This window comes from Myzus persicae, unplaced genomic scaffold, assembly GCF_001856785.1.
Source record: "Myzus persicae strain clone G006 unplaced genomic scaffold, MPER_G0061.0, whole genome shotgun sequence".
In the NCBI taxonomy this organism is placed as follows: Eukaryota; Metazoa; Arthropoda; class Insecta; order Hemiptera; family Aphididae; genus Myzus; species Myzus persicae.
Window position 1 is genome coordinate 31030 of NW_019102683.1, and position 17680 is coordinate 48709.

At 26.4% G+C, this 17680-nt stretch overlaps 2 protein-coding genes across 2 annotated transcripts; both read left to right on the plus strand.

The window, feature by feature from the left end:
* Positions 1-24: 24 nt before the first annotated feature.
* Positions 25-7016, plus strand: LOC111032950 (peroxidase-like). The gene is given in 12 exon segments (XM_022313448.1): positions 25-276; positions 2762-3186; positions 3496-3690; positions 4502-4677; positions 4892-5087; positions 5154-5351; positions 5607-5739; positions 5802-5952; positions 6017-6196; positions 6397-6595; positions 6708-6810; positions 6882-7016. Coding segments are annotated over 12 exon segments (2076 nt in total). The 5' UTR covers positions 25-226; the 3' UTR covers positions 6952-7016.
* A 2490-nt stretch (positions 7017-9506) lies between these two features.
* Positions 9507-17154, plus strand: LOC111032948 (peroxidase-like). Its single transcript, XM_022313446.1, has 13 exons — positions 9507-9774; positions 9943-10099; positions 11854-12049; positions 12706-12894; positions 12994-13172; positions 13246-13444; positions 14237-14437; positions 14521-14653; positions 15321-15477; positions 15557-15736; positions 15810-16008; positions 16664-16766; positions 16832-17154. The coding sequence occupies exons 1-13, from the start codon at positions 9743-9745 to the stop codon at positions 16917-16919; spliced, it is 2013 nt and encodes a 670-aa protein (XP_022169138.1). The 5' UTR covers positions 9507-9742; the 3' UTR covers positions 16920-17154.
* Positions 17155-17680: the final 526 nt, after the last annotated feature.

A 17680-nucleotide genomic window follows, 5' to 3' on the forward strand; every position in this document is an offset into this window, starting at 1 on the left:
AAACTATTTAATACATCGATTTATTTTAATTTGTTTTTATTGCATTGTACCAGCTTCTATAAATAATAAAGATGTATTATCACATAAGTTGTGAATCTGATACGTGTAGCGGACTATGGAAGGAATTATGTAATATTACCTACATGTCTGTAATGTTTGACGCAGGTATAACAACAGATAAAATTCAGTCAAATTATGAAATTCATTCCGATCGGTTTATTTAAAAATGGTTAATATTTTTAAAAAAGTTGATAACTCTTCGCCGTTAGAATCTGAGTGAGTATTGTCTACATTCTTATTTATAATTAATCTACAACATATTATAAAGTTTTTCGTACGCTCAAATATAAACTAGTATGGAAACCAAAAAAATACTTTTTCAAAGAACCATTTTATTTTTAAAAGACGTATACATGTCATAATTAAGAGCACTTCTTGCACTAATTTCTTGCGGAATAAGTGTGAACACTACTTAATAGTAATTGATAATTATAATAATAAAATAATAACATCATCCTAAAATGAATGCATCGGTCGCTTCATTATAATAATAATCTATAATCTATTCTGATACCTAAACATATAACAGTATAGAATGTATTTTCCATTTTCAAAATAAACCTAATAATAATACAAATTCAACTGTATGTTTTATATCTGTGTCCCAAAAGCTTTGTGTGTAGGTACTAATAATATTTTGTTTTGTACCTGAGTTGAAATAAATATTGCCTTTGCGTCTTTAGTGTATTTTTTTTTTTAATGGTTAAGTCCCTTGTTAAGTCTATGTACCTAATATTATGTAGGTTAAAATCCTCGAATTTCCTATGAGTTTTAATCATTTGTTTTTTTTTAACTCTAAAGTGTCACAAGTAAACATGTTATGTGTATTAAGTTTTTCACCTTTTAGTTTTTAACTATGATAACACATTAATTTAATCATATTTTTCAAAAATACAAATGCTGTAACCCGATAGGCAGATTGCAGATTATCTGTCGCAGATTTATCGATTTTTTTTCACGTTGGTTAGGTACTTCCCTAAAATAAAATCAATCAAACTATATTTATTTAGATTCAATATTTATTCTAGTTGAATTGCTTTTATTGCATAAGACGTAGTATTGGTGTACACTGTACATGTTGGCGAAAAAACAAAAACCAATAAATAAAATCCAACAAATAATAATAAAATATTATAAATAGTAAAATTTAAAATTTAAAATACATCGGTAATAATAATAATAATTACAATAATAGTCATGTATGATAAATTAACGATTATACGTCAAAACTCAATACTTTAATGAAAGGATGGAATTATCTTAACCTTAAACCTTATACTAATAGACAAAAACTGTGTATAACAAGAAACAACAGCATCTCGAGCGGCGTGCAAACATCTCGCAGTGATGTAAACTGTTTTGACGACAAAGTACAACCTTCGTCTGCACTACCACACATTGAGTCACTTAGTCACTGAAAAGCGCCCTCTATGTTTCCATGCTCGGTGTGCAATCACTTCTTGTCTATTATTATAAGATCTATTATAGGCATGATAAGTAGCCATCTTCCACTTACCGATCGGCTTTATATAGTCATTATATTCCTCCACTAGATATTCTTTAAAGGCATTAATCAACAAAATGTCTCGTTTTAGAGAGATGAGTCATTGAAATCAGTGTTCCACTTTTATTTATTAAATTATTTCACTATCCTTCTTCTGTTCTTAATCAGTTGATAATAGTCTATATATTATTATAGCACGTTGGTATTCAAAACCAGCTACTAATTGGGTTCGACATTCTGATTAGTGATGTATTAATATATTATACGATTCAAATATGTAAACTAATGTACACTCTGGTTAATGATGTATTGCATAATACGAATACGTATTTTTTTAAATTAAAATTTGTTTGAATAAATAAAATACTATCAAATATTTCGATATAAGTTTCTTAGTAAATAATAAAAAGTCAGTAACCTCTGAAAAGTCAAGTGCTAAATAGATTTTTACTGGTCTTATATTAATTATTTATTTTTGTTCCACCTTGATTATGCTATTATAACACAAACAAATGTATGCCTCGATAAATGCCGATTAATAATATTATACCTAGGTACCTTAACACGAAGACTTGGCTTCAAAGTCAAAATTTTTTTATTATTAAAAGATAACCCTCGGCATCGTTACCATTGTAAGAAATATATATTTTTTTATTATATAGATATATTACATAGCAATAAAATAGTTATATAACAACAAATTTATAAAAGATAATATGAGCTTAGACTTTAAGATGGTATTATTCTGATGATGAAATCAGTTTAAAAGTCAAAATTGTAATTAATGATAATTATTTGAATATAATCGAATATTTAAATATTAAATTATATCAAATATGGTGTACGAATACTATCGTTTTAAAATTAAATCAATATAATAATAATAATAATAATACCAATAATGATTGGTATTAAATATTTTTATATTTTAGTATGAAAATTTTTAAGAGCATCTCCTTTTTTATTAGTTATGCTTTTATTATTTTATAATTTTTAAGCTAAATATAGTGTAAGAATTCAATAGAAGTCACTTACAATCTATATTAATTGTAAGTTACCAAACTTCTATAAATAGTGCCATGAGATAGAAAAAATTGCTTAGAGTTATAACTGTAAAAACTTATAAGTATCTAACTATTTTTAACATTATGAATGATTATGTGATAGATATTGAAAACAGAAATATTTATGTTCTAGTCCATTACTAGGATCCAAGGCAAAAAAACCACCATCATTTTGGAAGAAACCATGGTTTACTCTTTTTATAGTAATATTAATAATCGCTATTACTTCAACTATTATTTTATACGTATTTTATCATAAAAATGATACAACAAGCTCTGTCAATTTTGTGGAGTCGGAAGCGAATACCATTACATTCAATGCGGCGACATTATCACATAATCCTGTAAATTTTGGGTTCAAATCTCATCCAACATCTAGGGTGTCGAGCATAGCAACAACAAATGGAGATTACTTTGAAAAATGTGCCCCAGTCGTTACTTGTAACCCAGACGATAAATACAGGACATTCAATGGTTCGTGAAATAATTTGCAGAACCCTAACTGGGGAGCGGCTTTAACACCATTTTACAGATTGATGAACGCTGAATTCGATGATGGTAATAACCGATAATAATATTAAGGATAAGAAATTCATAAAAAAAAAAAAATGTTTTTGGTATTTACCCATTTGATTTACTAAAAGCATACTATAAATATTAAGCTGTCTAATTAAAAATATCAATGCTCATTAGCATTTGAAAAATTTGTTTATTCGTAATAACTATCAATATTTATAGTGCTTATAACATTTATGCATTTGCTGTGCACTACATTTAAGTATAAATTACCGTAGTTGTGTACCTAACTATGTGTAAGTATGCAATAAATATTATATTTTAAGCTTTTACTATTTTGAATTTATTCAGGTAATAATACGCTTAGAATTCAATTAGACGGAAGACCATTGCCTAGTGCTAGGCTAGTGGGTGTGAAATTATTTTATATGAGAGAAGTTCGTAACTTCGATCATGTCAATAATGAGTTATTAGTTCCATGGGGACAGTTTTTGACTCACGATATATCGTTCTATCCTGATGATATACGAAATGCCACTACTCCAGGTAGTATTCATTCACTAAAACTATTACAAAATTATTTATATAAATATAGAATGTAACAGAAAGACCTGACAAATAAAAAAATTAAAAAATTGATACTAATTAAACGTATACAAAATGTATGAAAATTATATGGACAATAAATAATGTAATTCTTTAATTTTTGCCTGAAAATTACCAAAATAAATATTTTGAAAAAAATTTTTACAGCTCGAATTATTTTACTCCAAAACCATATTGGTATACAAAAAATTTGTTAAAAACAAACTATTTGACTTAAATAAAACACTTTATCATCAAAATTTTACTAAAAATTAGATTTATAAATAGGCTATCTTGAACTTTTCCGAAAAAAAAAAAAATGAATAATATTAAAAATTAAAAATTGTGAGTATTCAAAAAAAAATATTTATATATACTGAATTTTAACTCAAGCGTCTATTAATTATGTATAACAAACATGTTTTAAATATTGATTAGAACAAAATTTATTTTATTTGTCGGGCCACACCTATACATTTTTCAAATTACTATACGTACAAAAACTTGTTTTCAAATATTTATAATATTTATCGAATGTGAAAAAAATTGGAAGCTCTTTTCAACACAGTAGCCACGTTAAAATGAGTTAATAAGTGTTAGTGACTTATATTGGGAGGCAGGATGTGGATGCACATATTTGTTTTATACATTTAATATAAGCATATCTTTATAACATGTCTTACTGTTGCACAATTTTATGTAATTTTAGAAACTAATATTTCAATAATTACACCCTATTAATGTATCTAAATGTATATAATTGTAATTTTAGCTGATTTGGATCACTGTTATGAAAAGGATAAGACTAAAATTCCATTTGAATGTGCAACCGCTATACCGATAGCACCAGATGACCCAGTATATGGCCCATATAATGTAACACTGTTTAAATTTGTTCGATCTACGACTTCGGTGAATTTTAGCTGCCCTTTAACACCTAGAACTATTGTAAGTATTAAGTATTAAAAAAAGTACAATATTTAATAAATAAGGGAAAATTGTATTGTATCAATAGAACATAATCGAGTATACGCATTTGAGTATTTGTCCCCATAATAATTTCATATATAATTTTTTTTTTTTAAATTTACCTATGTAATAATATTGTGTATCAGATTATTTTAACCTATCAATAATATTAAAGTTCAAAAAATATTTTTAGCTCAACAGAAATACACAATATATAGATGCATCCCACGTATACGGTTCAAACAAAAAGACAGCTGATGGTCTTCGAACGTTTGTGAATGGTAAACTTAGGTCACGTATATTGGAAAACGAAGAATATTGTCCACAGAATCCTAACTCGGAATTTAAAGATGGTCCATTAGGGAAATCTAATGTCCAATTTGCCGCAGGTAATTTAAATTTAAAAAAATAAAATGGAATACAAATCATTAAATTGTTTAACCATTTTTTTACAGGCGATATAAACGTCAATCAGAATTTGGCTATTGCTTTGTTTCAAAATTTATTTTTAAGATATCACAATCATTTGGCTGAAGAAATACAGACATTAAATCCGTCATGGTCTGACGAAAGAGTTTACCAAGAAACACGTAGAATCGTAGGTGCAATTATACAAGTTATAACCTATGAGCATTTCTTGCCAATTATTCTAGGTAAAAAAAAAAATTATAATAAAGTCTTAACAAAAAATGAAACAACACACTTGAATAATAAACAAAACATTGTACATATTGAGTTCTGAAAAATTATACATTACTGCATATAATACTATTATAGCATAAAATCAAAAGTTTACATGTGTATTTACCATATATTTAATAATCACTAAATAAATAATAAAATATTATTGATTTAGATACAGTAATTTTAAATAATTTAAGATGTTAAAATATCGTTTAACATTTTAGGAGACGAATACATGAAAGAGTATGGACTGACTGGACAGACGACCTATGATCCTTCAATTAATTCGGCTTTAGCACAAGAAATGACAAGTGGTGCGTTCCGAGCCGTTCACAACATTATTCCTGCTAAATTCAAGTATAATTTTTAATTTATGAAATAATAAAATAGATTATCTACTGACTTATCGTGATTTCCAGCTTAATGACTGCAAACTATTCAATTATCGATGAAGTAGAGCCTTCAAGAGTGTTACTGCAGCCTGACTTGCTCATAGGAAATTTCGACAATATGTTACGAGGCTTCTTGGAAACGCCAGGCCGAGCTGTACAGCCATCTTATAATAGTTTGGTAAAATTATGAAATATATCATCTTATTATAATATTTTAATCATTTTTATGTTAATAATTTCAGATTACAAATGTTGTGTTTAAAATACCGAATTTAGATGGATATTCTGGATTTGATTTAATGTCTTATGACATCCAAAGGGGCAGAGATAATGGTCTTCCACCATATAACAAAATGAGACACATTTGTGGATTAAAAAAAGCAAATCAATTTAAAGACTTGTCTGATCTTATTTCATTAGAGGTAAAATTATTACAATCATTTCTTAAAAGATTTAGAATGATCGATATTATATCTTCGTTATACTTTGAATAGTTAATATATCTTATTTAATATTCAAGTAATTCCATTTGATGATATTTGTCTAATCATTCAAATTGTTTACGAGTTTGCTAACATAATATTAAAATTATATTGTTATAAATTATAATATCTTTAATTAGGATATTGAAATTTTGAAATCGCTATATTCTACTGTGCACGACATAGACTATATTGTTGGTGCCCTATTGGAAAAACCTAGAAATGGGTCAATGGTTGGTCCATCAACTGCGTGTGTAATTGGAGACAGTTTCTACAGGTTTAAATCTGGTGATCGTTTCTTTTATGATATTCTAGGACAACCAGGAAGCTTTACACCAGGTACAGAAAAATAAGCACAGACTGACACACCTTTTACATGAATATTATATTATTTTATAATAACGACCAATCGTAATACTATTATTTTTTTTTTTTTTTTTTTGGTACTCAGAACAAATTAAAAGCCTGAAAGAGATCACTCTTAGTCACGTTATGTGCACATCATCAAACTTGGGCCACATGCAAAAGGCAACATTCAGATTTGTTGACCATAGGTAAAGGTTTTTTAAAAATATATATAAATTTACATAATCTGTAATATTAACATGTATTCTAATATAATTAGGTGGATGTCAAGTATTAAGTATAGCTGTAAATCATATAAACTGGACTTATCACCATGGAAAGAATTTTAATAATAATTGTATATTTGTATTATAAAATATTAACTACTTTTGATAAATTGTATTTTTTTTTTTAATTTCAAATATTATACGATAAATAAATATTAATAAAAATAATGTATTTTCATTGCCCTTGAAAAATATACCTACCTTGAGCAATCTCAACATATATTTACACTACATTGATAATACTATAATGAATACATTATTTATTTTAGATTCTAAGAATTATGAGGAACATAATAAATCTATAATAGTGCTATGTTTCCTAAATCACTCAGTTTGAGGTGTTCAATTTGGGAGTTGTTCAATACCACATACTCATCATTCATAACTACACATTTTACACCTTTCAATACAGCGCAGATTTATTCTATTGCTAAAAAGGGGAATATAGAAAGCCGATGATTAAATACCACACACATTTGATTGATAGTTAAAAATTAAAAATGAATTTATTATTATCATAAAAAATAATTAAATTCCTATAGGTATAAGATTTTTTATAATTTTTATATTAATTAAAAATAATGCAAAATATAGGTAATAAGATAAAATTAATTATGTAAGTATCTATAAAATATTAAATATTACTTAGATTGGAATAAATCTACATCCTAGTGTTTTCCAATATTCTGTTAAACTTATTTCATTGCTTATGAAACGATCATATAAATCTAAAATACCATAACACATGTATAAATTGTAATTTAAGTTTAACCGCAAATTGATTTTTTTTTAAATCTGTATTAATTTCTTTATTTTTGTGGCCATGTTCACTTTTATTTCATGTGATTTTGATTAAATATGATACACTAGTTTGCGGTTCTAGAAAATAATGTGATTTTAAATAATTGTGTATGCTATTGATGCGTACAATAAATAATTAAATCATTATTAGTGTGTTATACGGTATCGATATTGGAAAAACTGCGAAGTTGATGTATAAATGTGTAATAACATAATACAGTTATTATAATCATTTATGCTCAAAATACATCTATACATTTTTTAGGCTTTTTGGTTACAGTATGAGCTATTGAAAATTGTATACATTTTTAATTATAAAAACAAATGTGCCTATTTATCTTTATACCTTCCTCGAGTCTAAAGGAATCTATTGATAACTTATATTGAAAACAGTTGTTTAGTTGTTGAGTTCAAAGAGGCCGATTAAACAAACAAACATTAATTTTTATTTATCAGATAAACTTAAAATTACCTTAATCATTAAAGTGTGCATTAACAAGAAAAAGTAGGACGAATTTATGTAATACTAATTAGGTACTATAAACTATTATAGGTAATTAAAATGATAGTAGCAGATGGATGAGTAAATGACTAGTGTACTAATGAGCATGACGGTTTAAAAAAATAATTACTTGTACTTGGTTAAGTTTAGTTTATATTTTTTTTCCATAATCATTTAAAGCTTTTAATGTTAAATATATTATTTGATACCTGTATTAAGTTATACTGCTCAACGTAGATAGACTTATCGAAACTATCTCAAGTTAATTGCACACCTTTGATGAATATTTTCATAACTATTACTTAGGTACATAGAACTCACACAGAGAAATAATACTGAAACATAATGTTTTGAAAAAAAAATGTGTTGTAATCAACTATAAATTAGATCTTACAAGATATACATAGAAGGGTCAAGTACTAAGGTTGGTAAATACATTTTCACTACATCGTGATTATAATATTTAAAAATACGTTTTGTGCTTAAAAACAAAAACAAAATATACTATACACATCTAATAAAAAAAAACCCGGGTGTACATAATTACAAGATCTAAACGATTTTGTTGCGAACAAATAATATGTTATTTAAAATCAATGAAAATAAAATACATTACTTATAAAGAATTAAACTAAAAGCATTTTTTTAGTACAAAAAACAATAGTGAAGAGGTTAAGATTAATAATTATTGAATTATGTGAATTCCGTACATTATTTGGACATTGCTCTGCAGTAACTGGTACAATTACAACAGTAAGGATGTTTACAATATTATACTAATTTATTATATAAGATGTAAAGTGTTCCTATTAAGTAACTATAAATCATTTCCGGTGCATTTAAAAATAAGAAATCCAATTAAAAATTAGATTTATAAGTTTTAGTTGGTACATTGCACAAACAACTCAATTGTCAGGACGGAATAGCTAAGATTTATCTACCTATAAAAAAATAATTTCATGTGAAATGGACGATTTTTGTACTCCGGCGAATTAAAACAATAACAACTAATTACGGTTTATGGTCTTCGCGAACACCCGATAGAGTCTATTAATACCTATACCTATTTATAATAATATATTACATAATAGGTACCTACATAATATAATAATAATTATATTTACATTTTTTTTGTGGTTGTTTCGTTTATTAAACGTGTACGTTTTAAAAATCACCAAATCAATTGTTATTGATACATTTAACACGATCTATATTTATTTTATCATATTAAAAACATAACAGATAAGTATGATAATGTATATACAGGTACTTTAATTTCTGAGTAGGTTTCTAAAAAGATTATATCAATTTAATGACTAAATTACAAGTATCAAATAGTTTGATCTAAACCGTTCAATGAGTTGTGTATATTAACTTGTTCAATGAAGTACAAAACCAAACTGTTTTATACACTATTACCTTTTTAATTTAATTCAATTTGGTAAATTAAAAATCCTATTGTTTTGATTCTGTGAGTTATCTATGTGAATTAATCAGCTTTTAGTAATTTTTCATAACCATCGCATGTTAACTTAACAGGATAAATATAAAATGTATTCATCGTCTCAACGTGATGAAACTCAGTAATTATTAGAATACAAATATTAAATGTATTTTACAATCTACATTCTACATAATATTATTAATACTAATATTAATTATTATGTATACACACACATAAATCTTATTAAAACTTAATTCAATTTAAATATTAGCTTATTGTAAAATAATAACTATTGACTTGTTTTAAGACCATTGTTGAATCAAAAGAGGTCGAAAGGAAAGTGGAACCTGCTCAGGTGGCCTTTCAATGGGATTTTATTTGGATTATTATTACTTGGCGCTGTTTATCTTTTATATGAATTCATTAAGTATGAAATACAACCAGAATCCAGTTACACCACTAAGGTAACTTGATTAAAATTACCATACATTTTTTGATAGAAAATATTATGTTAGACAATTTACGTTATTAACTTACACAGAACTAAAGACTTTCATATTTTTCAATACTACGACATTATGTAGTATACATTATACCTACTAATAAATAATACTAAATAATATATTATACTTATAAACCTATAACTATACAATTTAGTTTACTTCTTGCTCATAAAATAAAACATCCAAAGTCTAAACATTGAAAATAAAATTGTATTTTTATGTGCACTGCAGGCTGTTTTAATGACATTAAGTCTTTAGGATTTAAAACAATAAAAAAATACGTGTCTATCGTGTCGGGTGCCTTTTATTATTTGGCCGTTGATATTATAGTATCATTCATTAGCCATGGTTTACTGGTAAATTTCCTGAGTTGGACAGAGCTCAACTTTTGGAGACGACACATCGACACGATTGACGACGTTACTATAAAATCGGCATCATTTACTAGTTTAACCTTCATGGTTAAGTGAAGGTAACTATATTAATTTTCTTTAAAATACCTTACTTGCATATGTTAATACCCTTTAAAGTTCTAAAAATTGTACATCAATACTTTAGTACTAATTACTAGGTATAAGTACTATTTTAATAAATTAAAACGTGCAATTCAGTCATGATTTTAACTAACGAGAGGTTCTAAATGAATATTTAAACTTTCAAAAAATATAAATTTAATACAAATACGTTATACACTTTATAAAACTACCCATCTTTTATATTAATAATTGTTATACCTAGAGTAAAATAATTATCATGTTCCTAAACAAATAATTTCATTATTATCATATAAAATAATTGATTTAATGCATAAATGAATTAAGATTACACCATACCCGCATGCGTTGTATCCGTCTTACAAACGCATAACATTACAATTTTATGTTTTAAATTTAACTAAATTATGTTTAATTTTAGAAAGAATATTGACCTATCACCTAATTTAGAAGTAAAAAATATATTATCTAATCGATGACATACGTTTTTTTATATTTCAATTTTAAAGCGAGTCATAAGAATGAACAAACAATACACTATTTCAAAATGCTCATTACATGCTTTAAAATTAAAATACAAAAAATCTATATCATAGACTATATAATGTTCTTACGTCTAAATTTGATAAAAGTCAATTCACTTTAAAATTAAACATAATTTAACAAAGTAAAATTAATTATTCAGAACGTTCCGTTTGCTTTATGTTATGCGTTTGTAAGACGGAGACAACGAATGCGGGTATAACGTCCTCATGGTACATAATTCAGAGGTGGCTATAACTTCGTTATCCCCCCTCCCATACTTTGCCTGTGGAGCGGAGTAATGGACCCACATTTGTGGGATACCTCTGTGCCACCGTAATCCACTAATCAATACTTGACAATTTTAAATAGTTTTAAGTTATAACTAATTAACTAGGTACTCATCCAAAAGTAGGTTATGTAACCATCGAAATATTTCGAAAAATATTCTACATCTAAATGTGTAATTAAAAATGTGTGTCCTTTTTAAAAAAGTAAAACTTAAGAATTACAATGATAATATGTTTAATTAAATGACTTAAAATATTAGGTACCTATGTAAAAAAAAAATACCATAAACGTTCATAATTTTCGGAATAATAAATGTCTTACGATACAAGTACTATAAAAAAAAAAAGTACCTTGAATTTGATTTACTTTCGTTTCTATAATTATTGCATATTTCATATATTATTATAGACAAGAAGATCTCCACATATTTTTAGTATTGCTACCACTAATGATGATTACCTAAAGCAATGTGCTCCTCAAGTGAAATGTGATCCAATTGCTAAATACAGAAGCATAAACGGATCATGTAATAATTTGAAGACACCTACATGGGGTGCAGCAGAAACACCATTTTTTCGTTTGCTTAACGCTAATTTCAGTGACGGTAATACCACTGTATCAAGTATTAATTAGTTTTTAGTATTAAGTAATATACAAATGGTAAAAAATTATTTTTCTTGCTGTAATAACTGTATCCATGATATGGTACCCATAAATAGAATACAATTTATATTAGTTATAATTAAATTAATATTATTTTTGATTTGTTTTTCTTATTTAAATGTATTGGAGTTTTTATTTTTTTATTTGAAAATACGGCTTAACTACCGGGGTTATTGACATTTCTAAAGAAACACTTAACATTTTCATTTGATTTTTTATTATATAGAAAATCCATAGAAAATCAAAAATCATAATGAGATATAAAAAAATGTATAACCACTAAAACATTGTATGATTCTAAATTCTAAATATGAAAAAATTAGCCATATTTTAATTGAATCAACATAACTTTTTTAGGTGAAAATATTAATTAAAATAATATTAATAAAATCTAACAAAAGCTAATGTTTTATTATTTTTACATTGTAAAGAATATTTTTTTAAATAATAGATAGCTTAATAAAGTAATAACTCGTGATTTTACTCAAATATCATACTAAAATGTTTAAATTTAAGACTTTAAAAATGTAAGCTTAAATTATAGTATGATGAAAAAACCATTTTCATTGGATTTGAAACCATAATTTTATTTTTAAGGTTTTTATAAATTTCGACTACAAACAAATGGAAGTGCATTACCTAGCCCTAGAGTGGTCAACATTAAACTCTTTCTGAATCATGAAATATATCGAGTTGATGAAAATAATGTACTTTTATTGCCATTTGGACAATTTATAGCTCATGACGTATCGGGTCTGTTTCTCGACATTCCAAAATACGACAACGGTAAGCAATCGATTTTCAATCGACACGAATCGTTAAAATTAATGAGTTGTATATAATTGTATTTAAAAACGTTTATTTTAATTGGTTTTTTGAGTGCAGGTGATGTGATAGATGGTTGCGTTGACGAAAATGCAAGAAAAACATTGACACAGTGTCAAATGGTGGTCGAAAACCCACCTGACGACCCTGTTTATAGTAAGCATAACATATTTTGCATGGGCTTATTCCGTTCGTTAACGTCGAGGAATTACAGCTGTCCGTTATACCCCACAACGTTTGTAAGTAAAATGTTAACGTTTTTGGAAAACGTTAAGTGATGTACGTTGATAATAGTCATTCTGAAAATTTCAGGTTAACAATAACACTCATTTTATTGACGCATCTGAAGTGTATGGGTCCGATGAAAGCTATGCAAAGCATCTCAGAATGATGGAAGGCGGAAGACTTAATTTCTCAACAGGCGACAATGGGCAAATGTTCTGTCCATTTTTGGCCAATAAAAATTTGGACCTTACAGTACATAAAGTAACTGACACCGAATATGACACAGGTTAATGAAAACTATAAACGTCAAATTGACGATAGTCGGTATTATGATGAGTTAGATTGGTTCATTCCATGCATCGCGTTGCAAAATTTATATAAACATACAGTTTTCGTCATAAGATATCAAAATTATTATATTTGTGTTTATATTTTAACGATTATTATACCCTAGATTAAAATGCTCAAGTGTTATGAAATATGGGGGTTCCATTTAAAGAAATAAATAAAAATATCTGAAGAACCGGTTTTTACGTTTTAATAACATTTTATCGAAATGTCTTGCATGCAACTGAATCGTCCGTTCTGGTACTCTAGCGGTCATGACATTTAATAAACAAATAGTTGAATAATAAATAAGTTCTCATATATTTTTTTTCCAGTAGATTTTTCGATTTTTTGTAAACGAATAAAATATTAAAATATATTTTAATAGCTAACATTTTGTAATCCCATTTCAATGATAATATTTTGTAAAATATTCATTGATTAACACATAGGTGGTACTAGGTTAAACCTTACTAAGGTATAAACATTTATTGCGATTCTCAGATCTCATGGTCATCTTTGCACCCGAGGAAAATCTCCAAGAAAAATTGTCTGCACCATAATTACTCCAAACATCACCCCCTCAACTCCAAATACACCATTGAATTAACATTTGTAAAATTTTTTAGTACACACTTTGTATTTTATATTAAACACAATACTCATTAATACATCTTACTTACCTGAAACTATTATCTTAAAGTTCACTGTTTAGTATATTACAGCAATTACATGTAGATTATGTTCATAGGTGATCCGGATAATGGAAATCAAAATTTAGGAATAACAGCGATGCAGACGTTATTCTTAAGGTATCATAATTATATCGCTTTTAAACTATCAACTATAAATCCTTATTGGTCAGATGAAACGCTTTACCAGGAATCTCGCAGAATAGTCATTGCAGCTATTCAACGTATCACCTATAAAGATTTCTTACCTATAATTATCGGTATGCATAATTTATTTACAATGTACAGCACAATTGAAATTTAAAAGTATTCAAAAATTATACAATATTTTAATTTTAAACAGGAGAAGATTTTCAAGAAATATATGGATTGAATGAGGCGAATATTTATGACCCTACCATTAATCCATCTACGTCACAGGAATTTTCAACCGCTGCCCTCCGAATTCTTCATTCGATTATACCTGTTCAATTCAAGTATGTAAATATGTAATTAATACGTTTTATTCAAATTTGTGTATTTTATCAATAATAATATTATAGATACAAGGTGATTCTTTAATAATTAAATACTTATTTCTCATCATGTATTAACGCTTTTCGAAATATTATTTTAGATAATTTGTAGTCTCAACGAAGAAGAAAACGACAATTAAACATTTTTTTTTATTACTTTTAGTTGTTTTTTAAATGAGAGCAAACATTTTTATTTTCATATTCTGAAGCGGAGTTATTTTAAATTTATATAAATTGAATTTCCAATGAAATAAGTTAATTAGTTATGTTAATTTATAAGTATTTAATAACATTACAATTTAAAGTTTAAACTAGTAGAGTAGTATTCAACATTTAAGGTTCATTTTTCCCGCTCCATTCAGTTTTCAAAACTTTAAACAAGGTTACTTGTTTAAAATTTCCGGAAATACATTCTGCTTCAGTAAAACCTAAAAATGATAAAGGTAAAAAATTTAAGTTTTTTTCATCATTTTTGTTTTCTTATGACTTCAAATAATCCAAGAAAATATTTCCAAAATCTAATACTATTGAAAATATTAAAGGTTAATTTTAAAAGAATAGCGCTTTTTAGTAGCTACCTACTGAACGTAAAATATTTAACTAATATTGAATTTTTGGTACTATATAGTTTTATAAATAAAGATTATAAAACAGAATATTCAATAAATGTTACGGATTGGATGGGAAAATCAAACTTATTACCTTTACAAAATAATTTTGATAAATTACTCAAAGGATTTTTGGAGACACCTGGTCGATTGGTGCAGCCATCGTACAACTATTATGTGATTATGCAAACTTCTTATTATATATTATATTATTTTGTATGAAATATTCAAATATTTTTGTATTTTAATTTTATAGATATCCAACTTCATGCTCTCTAAATTTAACCAACCTCCGTATACAGGACGTGATTTACTGACCATTGATATTGTGAGGGGCCGTGATGTGGGCTTACAACCATACAATTACGTCAGACATTTTTGTGGATATCCGTTGGCGAATGATTTTGAAGACTTAGTAGATCTGATTCATATAAAAGTATAATAAATCATAAATTAGGTATAATTTAAAATACATACATACAAACTATTGTAGTTCTAATTTATTTTAGGATATAATGAAACTAAAAGAACTTTATAACTCAGTCAATGACGTTGACTTAATGGTAGGTCTTTTATTGGAAAAACACAGTGATGGTGCAATCGTGGGCCCTACTGCACGGTGTATAATTGCCGATGGTTTTTATCGATTTAAAGCTGGGGATCGATTTTTCTACGATGTACAAGGACAGCCCAACAGTTTTACTAATGGTAAATAAATCAAATCCACAGAGTACAATAAAATTATTGCCTAATACTTATGTACATAATATATATTATTATGACGTCTTGTAGTACTTACTCTGTTTTTGAATCATAGTGGAACGAAAAATTACTTCGATTAAATAATACGTACAGACAACGTGTATTATTATTATGAACAAAATTGTTCAGTTGGTTACTTTAAAGTATACACGACTCTTTTTTTGCAAAAAAAAATTATAGAATTTTTCATCAGGAGTACTTAAATTGTTGTTTTTAATACTGCGTTATAATTTATTAGTTGATTCGATTTAAATAATTTTCATAGTTGTACCTATTTAAGATAAATAGTCATTGATTTTATTTCCAACAGGCAACAAATATCAAAATGGTTTAAATAATATTACTATACTATACGCTACTATAAATTGACAAATGTTGAAATATGAAGAGTTATTGGTTTAAAAATAGTTAAATACATTTAAAATATTATCAATTATTTGATCGAAAGTGTATATTCATTTTTTTTTTGTTCCATGACAAATAATTACAAAATACTGTGTTATATGATAAATATAACCTAATGCTAATAAAATATGCTAATAAATACTGCACCAGAGAAATGTGATTATATTTTTTAATAAATAAATTAAACGTTTTCTAGAACAATTAAAGGTGATTCAGAAAATTACTTTTGGCCATGTTCTTTGTGCTACTTCAAATTTGGACCACGTACAAAATGACATTTTTAAAGTGATCGATCACAAGTAAATATAAAATATACAATCATACTATGTTATGTTCCATTTTTATAATATTAAATGTGTTTTAGTTTATTTCCAACAAACAAACTTGAATGTGATGAGTTCTACTTGGATTTTAAAGAATGGGAAGAATTAAGCGACCGAATAGAGTTGTAATTAAATCAAAATAAATGGTTACTACTCTTAAAAAATATTGATATAAAACTATTGGACTTTGTTTTCTATTAATTCTTTGTTTTTAAATCACATTAAATTTATTGGAGTGTTGTAATTTTCTCTTAATTATAACACCATATAGGTATAAATTGAGTTTTAGTATGTATAAATTATAAGGATGTCATCTTAATTGATGTCTGAACAACATTTTATAATATATTATATTAGTTGTTAATCGTTTTTTCATATTATATTCTGGTGAAATCGATCATCGTATTATGTATTCATTCATACTGTAGGTCAAAAAAATAGTTTGATTACATATTTACGCAATACGAATTGAGTAAATTATATCATATTACATACTCGTACTATCTAATATGTATATTTTAGTGACAAAACGGTCGATGCAGACGGTTTTTAAATCAGTCCTGAATAAAGGGGTTTATTTTATAGTTTAAGTGCCTCAAATGGTAACTACTTAATAAAGTAATAATAAACAATCAAAGTGTAAAACATATTATTGTAAGTACACCAAGTGCTTAAATTATTATTGCGATGCATTATTATATTCACTTACCAGAAATAATAATGATTACAATAATAATATAGAATACGTAATAATAATATAGAATATGTGATAACATAATATAATAATGTTATAATATAATATTAAAAGTACAAGTCATAGTATATCTGTAGAATTTATTACAAACGAGTTCATTCAACTGAATGTGTCATATCGGGCATACGTGGGAGCA

What these genes read in the sequence shown, in the direction of transcription:
- LOC111032948 (XM_022313446.1), top strand. Translation starts at nt 9,743, where the DNA reads ATGTATTCATCGTCTCAACGTGATGAAACTCA. An exon ending in TGACACCGAATATGACACAG is followed by an intron (nt 13,445 to 14,236) that starts GTTAATGAAAAC and finishes TTATGTTCATAG; the next exon opens with GTGATCCGGATAATGGAAAT. An exon ending in ATTATACCTGTTCAATTCAA is followed by an intron (nt 14,654 to 15,320) that starts GTATGTAAATAT and finishes GGTACTATATAG; the next exon opens with TTTTATAAATAAAGATTATA.